General features: G+C 37.4%; 1 protein-coding gene across 1 annotated transcript in view; it reads right to left on the bottom strand.

The window, feature by feature from the left end:
• Positions 1-219: 219 nt before the first annotated feature.
• Positions 220-11,283, bottom strand: part of GPC5 (glypican 5) — a gene marked incomplete at its 3' end in the record, with an annotated part of 366,538 nt that continues 355,474 nt past the window's right edge. The window contains exon 5 of the mRNA XM_017847628.1: positions 220-357. Coding sequence (XP_017703117.1) covers positions 220-357 — 138 coding nt within the window. The remainder of the gene's footprint in view (positions 358-11,283) is intronic.

Raw genomic sequence — 11,283 nt, forward strand, 5'->3', positions numbered from 1 at the left:
GGTAAAAGAGAAGACTTTCAAAATACCACAGAATGCTATTATGGCTTTAAGATACCTAAAAGGATCAGGTTTTGATGTTCTTTTCTTTGTTTTTTAACAAACTAAAGATGAGTATTTAATGTAGACTATAAATTGTGTGACAAAGTTAAGACTGAATTAATCCCCTTAAGATTTGGAAAGAGAAAGCAAGGTTGATGTAACCAGTAGGTTTTCACAGACCACATAAAATACCTTTTTACTATATCTTCTCCATTCCAGCAGGGAAGTCCATCTGCAGCAGCTAATTCATTAGCACAAAGCTGATCAGCTAGACCTCCATAGAATGACCTGTACAGTCGAAGGCTGTTGATAAATTCTCTAAATGAAAGAAGAAAGAAAACAATTAAAACTAAACATCCACAATAAAGGCCATCAAAAATGATACATATTGCTGTACATAATGTTTAGGATATAATTTTATATTGCTATGCATAATGTTTAGAATATAATTTTTTAAATTTTCTCTATTTGTTTTCAAATATTTTAAATACTTTTCTAACCACCAGGATGAAAATACATTATCTTTTTTTAGAAAAAAGCTAGTATTTTAATTTATTCTCAGAATAAAAGGGTTCACTGGGGATGAATCTTGTATAACTGCACATCCAAGAGGTTGGGAATAGTATATACTGATGCACACAGACAGACATCACTTCATTTAGCCTCCCTAAAAGTCCTCACTACCTGCTGTCATCTACATCACCATAAGAGTACTAACACTTTTCTTTTCCCTGTGGAAAATGTGAGAGACTTATAACATGCCAAGTGATGGCTTTCTGATGAAAAGTGTACTAGGTTATTTTCCTATCTGGGTCTTCTTGGTATCTAAGAACAAAAAGGAAAGGCTTTACTAAATATGACCCAAAACCCAGACCTGTAAGATATTTCAGAAGCATGGAAATAAAAGTTTTTGGAAGGAATAATATTTAATATATTAACTAAGATTTTTTTCCTCCCACACTACTTTCCTTCCCCATATCAATTATGGGAGGAAAAATTCAACAACGAGCATGTGTGTTTTGTTTTAATTTAGAAAGCAAAAACTTCTGAGTTTTAAAACCAAGGCTTTGGAGGACCAAGAACTTGAGTTTTAATATTTCAAAAGGCCAAGTCCTAAAGACCTTCATCATGATTTTTTTTTTTTGACATAAACAATTGCTTTGGAAAAAGAAATGAAAAGCCCTAGGCTGATCATAGGAGATGCTCTCTAGACCAGAAGGAAGGGACAGAAGAAGGAAATGTTGGAAGTAAAGTCAACTTTAGAAATTCATGGAATAAGCAGTTAAAATATAGCAATTATGAAATGTTATCCCTCATTAAAATTAAAAATATAATTTGTTTAAAAATGAGATCAAAGAACAAGGGTGATTCTAAATTATAGCTGGAGTAACTAATTTTTAAAAAATTAAATCTCATTTTGTCACATCTGTTACTCAAGATCATTAATTTTAGTTCTCTCCTATTATTTTGTTTTGTTTTTTGTTTTAGAGATGATATCCTGCTATGCTGCCCAGGCTGGACACAAATGTATTGGTTTTAAAAGAACTATTTGTGAATATTGCTGGAGTTGATTTGTAAAAAAGATAAATGTTACTTTCAAATATGTAACATCAAAACTCATAGAGAAAATCAGAAGTTTTTAGTATAAGTATTTGGTGAGTATTTAAATCATATTTACTACTTTAAGTCAATTTCCTTTGCCAGAAAATAAGTCCCTCAAAGATGGCTATATCTCTACTATGGTAATTGGAATGCATGAACAAATACCAAGTTATATGTTGCAGCTACTAAAAAGGAATTGAGGAGGCAGACTAATTCTTTTTTAGAAAGTTGGGGTTTAATGAACGGCAGGACATGTGACTCCTGTCCTAAATTGTATTCACTATAAATGATCACTTGTTTGGAATCAAAGAGTCTTCTAGCAATGAAGAGACCAGGCCCAAATTGATGGAATGTTGAGACTTTTAAATTGATGATGTAAAACTGAATATATTTTTATGGACCCTAAGTCACCTACTGCAGTCTTGGTGGATGGCACCAGGTTCATTTCTCCCTTCAAAATCAATAGATCCTCATAGGGAAAGCTTTACGTCTTTCTTTTCCAGTCCTCCTTCCCACGACTATACTGTCATTGCCTTAGTCCAAGCCTTTATCATCTTTCTCTGGACTTACTACACTAAGATTACATCCCTCCAATCTCTTCCCATTCTCAATGACAGTCACTTTCTAAAATTCAAATTTGATATTCCAGAGATTATGTTACTCACTTAAAGTCCTTCAAAAGCTTCTCTATAACATTTTATCCAAGTTTCTTGGAAAGATGTGCAAGGTATCTTCTCACCTCAATTTCAACAACAACCCAAACCATACTTTAGGGTCCCACAAAAGTGAGGTGCTTTCTGTTTCCCAAACACACCATCATACCATTGCCTATATTTATTCTGAAAGGATTGTATCCTAGAAGATTTCCAGTCATTCTATGAACCATCATTTATAAATTATTCGTCAAAAAGTAAGAAACACTATTGAGTGCTAAGTTTTGTATTGGCACTAAGGTAAGCAAGAGAGCCCCTGCCTTCTAAGAACACACATTTTGGGGAAAACCTACAACGATAAGACAATGTTAATAGAGCCAAATTTTAGTGCACAGATGAATCAGAAGATATTTACAAAACAAGGTAATATTTCAGTGCTCCATGCAAAACAAACAAGCAAACCAAAGAAAAAATCAGGATGAGTAAGGGTAAGAGGAAAGAAAATACAGGTAGTATGCAGTTTCATTAGTGGGGACTGTGCTTATGGGAATGAACTATGGTGAAATGGTACGAAGAAATGATTTTATCATCAGTCTTATTGCTCATCATAAGATGTTTCTGTTTTATTCAAAAGGAAGTTGGAACCATTAAGTTTTCCAGCAAGCAGGTGTCATCATCATCATGGCAGCAGTTTGGGAGTAGAAAGCAGTGAGGTCACTTAGGTGGCTATCACCTGAGCAGGAGAAGCCCTGAGGATGTGAGAAAGAGCCTGTCAGTGAACAGAAAAACAAGTGAAAGATTTGAAAGACATTAGGAACCCAGAATTGACAGGCTAAAGGAAGAATGTTAAGATAGCACACACAATTTCTAATTGTGTTTTCCCCTGCTCTTGCGAGGGATGGTCATGTCATTCGCTGAGATAAGAAATAAAGGAAGGGAAATCTCACCTTCTCAGGGTCCCACACTATACTTATGATCATCCTTATCTCGCTCCATATTTTCATCTTTCCAAGGCACACATCACTTTCCAGCCACTTATGTAATATACAGATTAATCAGGCCTTATTGTTTCTTAACTGTCTCCATGGTCTGGAATAAAATATTCAGGCAGGCAGAAATTTTGTTGTTTGTTTTGTTCACTGCCATAAATCATAGAGCAGTGGTGTTACATACAGTAGCCCCAATAAATAGTCATCAAATTAATACATGAGTGAAGACTGAGGAATTCATGGTTTCATTCTCAACATGTTCAGTCTGAGATTTCTTTGGAATGTCTAGATAGAGAAATCAAACAGAATGCTACTTTCAAACTTACTAGGTATAAATCTCATGTGGGGATTTTCCCAAAATGCAGATTCAGATTCAGTAGTTCCAGGGCAGGGCTCAAGACTGTACACTTCTGCTGGGTGCGGTGGCTCAGACCTATAATCCCCGCACTTTGGGAGGCCGAGATGGGCGGATCACGAGGTCAGGAGATCGAGACCATCTGGCTAACACAGTGAAACCCCATCTCTACTAAAAATACAAAAAATAAGCCAGGCGTGGTGGCGGGCGCCTGTAGTCCCAGCTACTTGCGGAGGCTGAGGCAGGAGAATGGTGTGAACCTGGGAGGCGGAGCTTGCAGTGAGCAGAGATGGTGCCACTGCACTCCAGCCTGGGCAACAGAGCGAGACTCCATCTCAAAAAAAAAAAAAGACTGTACACTTCAAAGCAGCACTCAGGTGATGTTGATGCTACTGGTTCAAGAACTATGCATATCATGGAAGATTGCTGTTAAAGATGTGGCCTTGGAACTCAGTGGACTGGATATGTGATGTGAGACCTACCACCCACACAGGTAGTGACTAAAATAATAGACATGGAGAAAATCTTTCAGGAAAGTAATATGCACTAATACAAAGCCAAAAAGAGCTGAAAGTGGAAAGAGCAAAGGAAGAAAACTTCAAAGTTAAAGCACTATGAAAACTAAAGAATGAGTGAATTTGAAGTTATATTCTTCACAGTATAAAATGCCATTCTGAGGGGTTAAACAAAATCCTGAAAGTGTCCTTCATATGTAGTGACCATAATTATTATATACTAAATTGTATCACCTCCTGTCACCACCACAAAAACATTCATATGTTGAAATCCTAACTGTATTTGGAGGCAGGGCCTTTAAAGAAATAATCAGGGGCCAGGTGTGGTGGCTCATGCCTATAATCCCAGCACTTTGAGAGGCTGAAGCAGGAGGATTGCTTCAGCCTAGGAGGTGAAGACCAGCCTGGACAACATAGTGAGACAATGTCTATACATACATACATACATACATGCAAACATACATGCATACGTACATACATACATAAAATGTTAAAAATTAAAAAAAGAATTATAATTAAATGAGTTCATATGGGTAGGTGCTAATCCAATATGACTGGTGTCCTTATAAGAAGAGGAAGAGATACCAGGGACACACAGGCACAGAGAAAAGGCCACATGAAAACACAGGGTGAAGGCAGACATCTGCAAGCCAAGGAGAGAAGCCTCTGCAGAAATCAAACCTGCCGACACCTTTATCCTGAACCTTTCAACCCCAGGACGATTGAGGAAATGCATTTGTGTTGTTTAAGCCACCAGTCTGTGGTATTTTGTTATGACAGCCCTAGCAAACTCATATAGGAATTAAAGCACTTGACATAAAGTAATGAACTTCACATTTGCTATACAATGAGTATTAGAAAGAGCATGGGAAACCATAAGTAGAGATTCCAAAAAGAAAAATTAAAGATCTGTTTGTGTGTATGCTCATTTCAATGGGGAAGACAGTTGAAAATATTCGGGTATAAAAAGAAGGAGATAAGGGTTTGTGGTAATTAGCTTGTTTCTGGATATTCTAATTATCTACCTTCTGGGCACACAGGAGCTTAGAAGTTGGTTCTGGTCATGGGACTTGTTTGGGGTTCGAATAAATGTAGGCAGAATTTATGTATGCTTCTTCTAGGCTGAAGCTTTAAGAACTAACGAGGCTTTGCCAGCTTCCGTTTCCCTCTGGCATGATGACTGGCAAAGTTTCAGAGGAAGACTGCTCTGTCATTCTACATCCTAAACCCCAGGCAACTTAAGCAGTAATGGCTGCTGATCTGAAATGGCACAGGTTCTAAACAGAAACACAATGTTATTGTTCTAAACCGATGGTATGTTGGTGTAGTTTTCTATCGCTTCATAACTTAGTCTCTCGGTTGATACAATGATAGGAAAAGAAAATTAATAATTCATTAATCAGAAATTCTGCAAAAGAGAGAGAGGAAGGGCTACTGAAAACAGAGTGGTTAGCTTTGAATTTTCTGAGGCTAAAATAAGGAAAGAAAGTCTGTATTAATATTAAGATGGATTTTGGTTTGTGAAGACAGAAATTTAGTCGGGAGATCCTACTTTGGAACACTATGTTCTGTGTTTGGCAGGGTTTAGGCGGCAGGAATTAAGAGTAGTGTTGCAAAATGCAGTTGCACTGATGAAAGTAGGGATAACAGAACTAGGGATCTTCAGTAGGTATATTAAACAAAAATAATTGAGATGGTGGTAAAGGAGGGGATTGAAACACCAGTAGGAATAGTGAACCGGTCAAAAAGACTTACAGGCCAGGCGCAGTGATTCACGCCTGTAATCCCAGCACTTTGGGAGGCCGAGGTGGGTGGATCACCTGAGGTCCAGAGTTCGAGACCAGCCTGACCAGCATGGAGAAACCCCATCTCTACTAAAAATACAAAATTAGCTGGACAAGGTGGCACCTGCCTGTAATCCCAGCTACTCAGGAGGCTGAGGCAGGAGAATTGCTTGAACCCAGGAGGAGGAGGTTGTGGTAAGCCAAGTTCGTGCCACTGCACTCCAGCCTGGGCAACAAGAGCGAAACTCCATCACAAAAAAAAAAAAAAAAAAAAAAAAAAAAAAAAAAAAAAAAAAAAAAAAAAAAAAAAAAACAACAACAACAACAAAAAAAACTTACCTGCTACCACAGAGCTAATTAATGGTGGCCTTATTATCAGAATTCACATCTCAGTTGCCAGCTCAATGCTCAAGCTAATACATGACTACGTTTCCAGTTTTACATGAAACATTTCAAGGAACAAAATATTATATTATTAGAAAGATTATAACTTTAAGCTGCTGGGAGAGTGACTTCATCCGTGCAATTATTTCTCTACAGTTATAAGTATATTTCCTATTAAAATTAGGATCATAATAAACACAGGGAGATGTTAACAGTCCCATCGAATTATCCTTCAGGGACTGTGTTTCATATGTCAGGGACTGTGTTTCATATGTCAGTTGCTCATCTCGTGCTTGAACTATCTCTAGTACACAGAAATGAAATATAATTATTAAGAGTAACAGTTTGAGTATATTTAAAAGAAAATAGAAAAATGTTCCTCATCTGAATATTTATTCAAAGGCTCCATGTCTGGACCAACAAAAATGGATCATTTCTAATTTGGGCTTGTAACAGCGTAGCATTTGTTCCCTTTGCTGCCATTTTCCAAGTTGAATGCAGAATCATTAGAAATGAGCCATACAGGCCAGGTACGGTGGGTCACTCCTGCAATCCCAGCACTTTGGGAGACCGAGGTGGACGGAATCAATTGAAGTCAGGAGTTTGAGATCAGCCTAGCCAACATGGTGAAACCCCGTTTCTACTAAAAATACAAAAATTAGCCGGGTGTGGTGGCGCATGCCTGTGATCCCCGCTACTCGGGAGGCTGAGGCAGGAGAATTGCTTGAACCCAGGAGGCAGAGGTTGTAGTGAGCTGAGATTGTGCCACTGCACTCCAGCCTGGGCAACAGATCAGCAAGACTCTGTCTCCAAAAAATACCACTTACCTGCTTTTAAAACACTAACTCATTCATACAAAATGTCTTTATTAAAAAGTCAAACAATAACAGATGCTGGCAAAGATGTGGAGAAAAGGGAACACTTATACACTGTTGGTAGAAATATAAATTAAATCAACCTCTATAGAAAATGGTATGGAGATTTCTGAAAGAACTAAAAATAGAACTACTATTTGATCCAGCAATCCCATTATTGGGTATTTCCCAAAAGAAATTCAACTATTTGTTATTTGGAAATTCCACTATCCCAGCAATTCCACTATTTGGTATTCACCCAAAGGAAAATAAATCATTATATCAAAAAGAGACCTGTACTCACATGTTTATCGCAGCACTACTGACAAAAACAAAGACATGGAATCAACCTAAGTGTCCATCAATAGGAGACTAGATAAAATGTCGTATATATTTTACACACTGGAATACTACTCAGCCATAAAAATGAATGAAATCATGTCTTTTACAGCAACACTGATGGAACTGGAGGACACTATGTTAAGTGAAATTAATCAGAAACAGTCAAATATCACATGTTCTCACAAGTGGGAGCTAAACAATGGGTACTCACGGACTTAGAGAGTGGAATAATAGACACTGGAGACTCAGGAAGGTGGGAGGTGGAAGTGGGGTGAGGTATGCAAAATGGTTACAATGTGCATTATTTGATGATGGTTATGCTAAAAGCCCAGACTTCATGGCTACACAACATATCCATGTAATACAACTGCACTTTCACCCACTATATCTATTAAATTTTAAAAAATAAGAAACAATAAAATGTCTTGCCATGGCATAAGAGCTCTTGACCCTTTACCCTAAACCTCATCCCATGACAGTCCCCCTTCTCTCTATTCACATACACCGGCCAAAGCCCACACACCTATACACACATTGCATAACACAACTCAATATTTACTGAACAAGATTCCAGGCTTAGCACATCCAGTTTCCTCCACCCAGAACTGTCTTCTCTTCTACTTTACTCTCAACTTTCTACCCATCCTTCAAGATCCTGCTTAAACCTCACCTCCTCTCCAACTCCTTCCCTGACCAACTGGTATAGCATGGGTTCATCCTCATTTCTCATCTAGCACCTGTCTATGGTTGTATTATAGCCCTTGCTCTCTAGTATTAGAATTCTCTTGTATGCCAATCTGCCTTCCCAATTAGTGAATGTGTTCCCTAAAGACAAAAGTCATGTCTTCCTCATGTTCTCAGGATTTGGACCATAGCTTGGTATCCAACAGGCACTTAACAAATTCTTTTTGAATTAGCACCAGATGAAGTCTTAGTTTTTAACAACTTCTAGAATTAGAAGCTCCTACAAGAAATATGTTTTACACAATGCTAGTGATAATTTAAAGTTCTTTAAGTGCACAGGTGGCTTGGGAAACTTTAAATCAGGAAACTTTAAATTAGGGGACCTATTTCTAGATTCTGGCAAAATATCAGAGAGACCTTTCTGGTGTGTTGCATTAAAAAAATAGAAAGAATCTCTAAGGTAGTACAACAACTGGGCCAAACTCTACTAAAGAAGCTCAAGACAGCTCCTATTTATATGTAATGTTAAAATTAATATGTAGTGACACATTAATATTTAGTTGCACTGCTGTGTAAGATAGCTATCATAATCAATACATCACAGAAATGCTGCGTTATGAAGACAGAGATAGAAGGAGCTTAGAGATCATCTGTTCCAACAGCTCTCTGTCCTATCTATACATTGTCATTACCAAGGACACATTTTAAACTATACACCTGGAGTTCTCCCTCAAACAATCAGATTTATTGGTCCGGGATGAGAACTGAGCATTTGGGTTTCCTGCAAGCTTCCTAAAGGATCCTAAGGTGCAGCCAGGTTTGAGAACCAGTGACGCAGTCCAACCCTCTTATAAATAACAAAAGTGAAAATGAGAGAAATAAAAAGACTCATGAAAAGTCACTAAGTTATCAGTTATGCATTTAGTTGATACAGACGTCAACATCTTGCTTCATTAATTAACTGAAAATCTCATATAACTGGCTGCCAGTGGTTATTTGATTAATCAAAGTTGAATACATCTTTAGATAGAAGAGTATTTCCACCTGTTTCCAAACATTTATGGAAATTATCACATTTTAAAAACACACTCATTAGTAGATTGTTAGATTAGGAAAAAAAAAAAAAAAAACAGATACATTGCTTCTTCTTGACAAAAAACTACCCTGAGAATGCAATATGTTCAGACAGGAGTTACCTATACGTTTTGACCAGTCTAAATTGTTTGAAGCAGGAAGCAGGCAGTGGGGTAAATTCTAATCACTGGCTAATGCCCAGCTTTGTACACTGTGCTAGCACAGTAAAGTAGAAGAAGGCTGTAGCACAATTGCTCATTCATAGCCTGCAGCCTTGTTTGCCCTGAGCTTTCTGAAGGCAGGGGAGAAACATGGACTAGCATAGTTATTGCTTCATTGTTTCCCATGCCCTTGAGGCCAACAGTGCGAGAAAGGTCTCCTGATATATCACATGGTAAAAAATACAAATAAAGGGGAATGCAACCCACCCTAAAGTAGTCGTTTCTGAATCTGTTGACAAAGGAATGCCAGTTACTACTATTAAATTGAGTAACACTTCCAACTGGCTATACTATTGTAGTTGACTTTATTCATGTTTAATTATAAAAGTAATATATCTTTTAGTAAGGTGTAAAATAATAAAAAGGTGCATGACTAACCAGTTAATTTCTGTCCTTCCATAGTCTTTCCAACCCTCCCACCTGAGGTAACCAATATAACAGCTTGGTGTTTATCTTATTCTTCAGCTTTTGCTATGTGCAAACTAACAAGCAACTAAAGACAGACAGATAGACAGACAGACCAACATAGAAAGATAGAGAGGGATATAGAGATGGTTTGGTTTCGCAAAATCTGTACCAAGCTATACACATATATGAAATGGAATCTTTCTCACATGATAGTATATGATGAACCCCTTTCAGGTTAATAAATAGAGTCTTATTTTTAATTAACTGTATAATATACCATAAATGGATATAGCAATATTAGCATAGTCTTTTGAAAATATTTCATTAAGCAAATTTACATTTTAATTTATAAGGCTGGCAGAGTTTCAAACTTTGTTGATATTTTAGGAAGCTGTTTGCCTTAAGGCCTATGGCTCTAATCTATATTTGACCTTGCATTTCATTTAACCAGACCTTGCTAGAAACAAAACTGTGTTCAAAAGGCACACCTCTCAATCCTATGTCCTCATCTCATAGGAACTTGTTTCATTTTAAACATTTATAAATTGTCACATATTTATAATATATGTATTATATATTTTTTTCCATTGAATCCAACACAGAAGAGACTATTTCTAATTTTGACCAAAGCTAATTATCTAGAAAAGTATCCAAGAAGAATCTTATTATTATTATTTTTTATTATTATACTTTAAGTTCTAGGGTACATGTGCACAATGTGCAGGTTTGTTACATATGTATACCTGTGCCATGTTGGTGTGCTGCACCCATCAACCCGTCAGCACCCATCAACTCATCATTTACATCAGGTATAACTCCCAATGCCATCCCTTCCCCCTCCTCCCTCCCCATAATAGGCCCCGGGGTGTGACGTTCCCCTTCCCGAGTCCAAGTGATCTCATTGTTCAATTCCCAGCTATGAGTGAGAACATGCGGTATTTGGTTTTCTGTTCTTGCAATAGTTTGCTGAGAATGATGGTTTCCAGCTGCATCCATGGCCCTACAAAGGACACAAACTCATCTTTTTTTATGGCTGCATAGTATTCCATGGTGTATATGTGCCATGACAGACTTCTTAATCCAGTCTGTCACTGATGGACATTTGGGTTGATTCCAAGTCTTTGCTATTGTGAATAGTGCCACAATAAACATACTTGTACATGTGTCTTTTAGCAGCCAGATTTATATTCCTTTGGGTATATACCCAGTAATGGGATGGCTGGGTCATATGGTATTTCTAGTTCTAGATCCTTGAGGAATCGCCATACTGTTTTCCACAATGGTTGAACTAGTTTACAATCCCACCAACAGTGTAAAAGTGTTCCTATTTCTCCACATCCTCTCCAACACCTGTTGTTTCCTGACTTCTTAATGATTGC

The sequence above is a fragment of the Rhinopithecus bieti genome, unplaced genomic scaffold (assembly GCF_001698545.2).
Source record: "Rhinopithecus bieti isolate Rb0 unplaced genomic scaffold, ASM169854v2 scaffold_28121, whole genome shotgun sequence".
Lineage (NCBI taxonomy): Eukaryota > Metazoa > Chordata > Mammalia > Primates > Cercopithecidae > Rhinopithecus > Rhinopithecus bieti.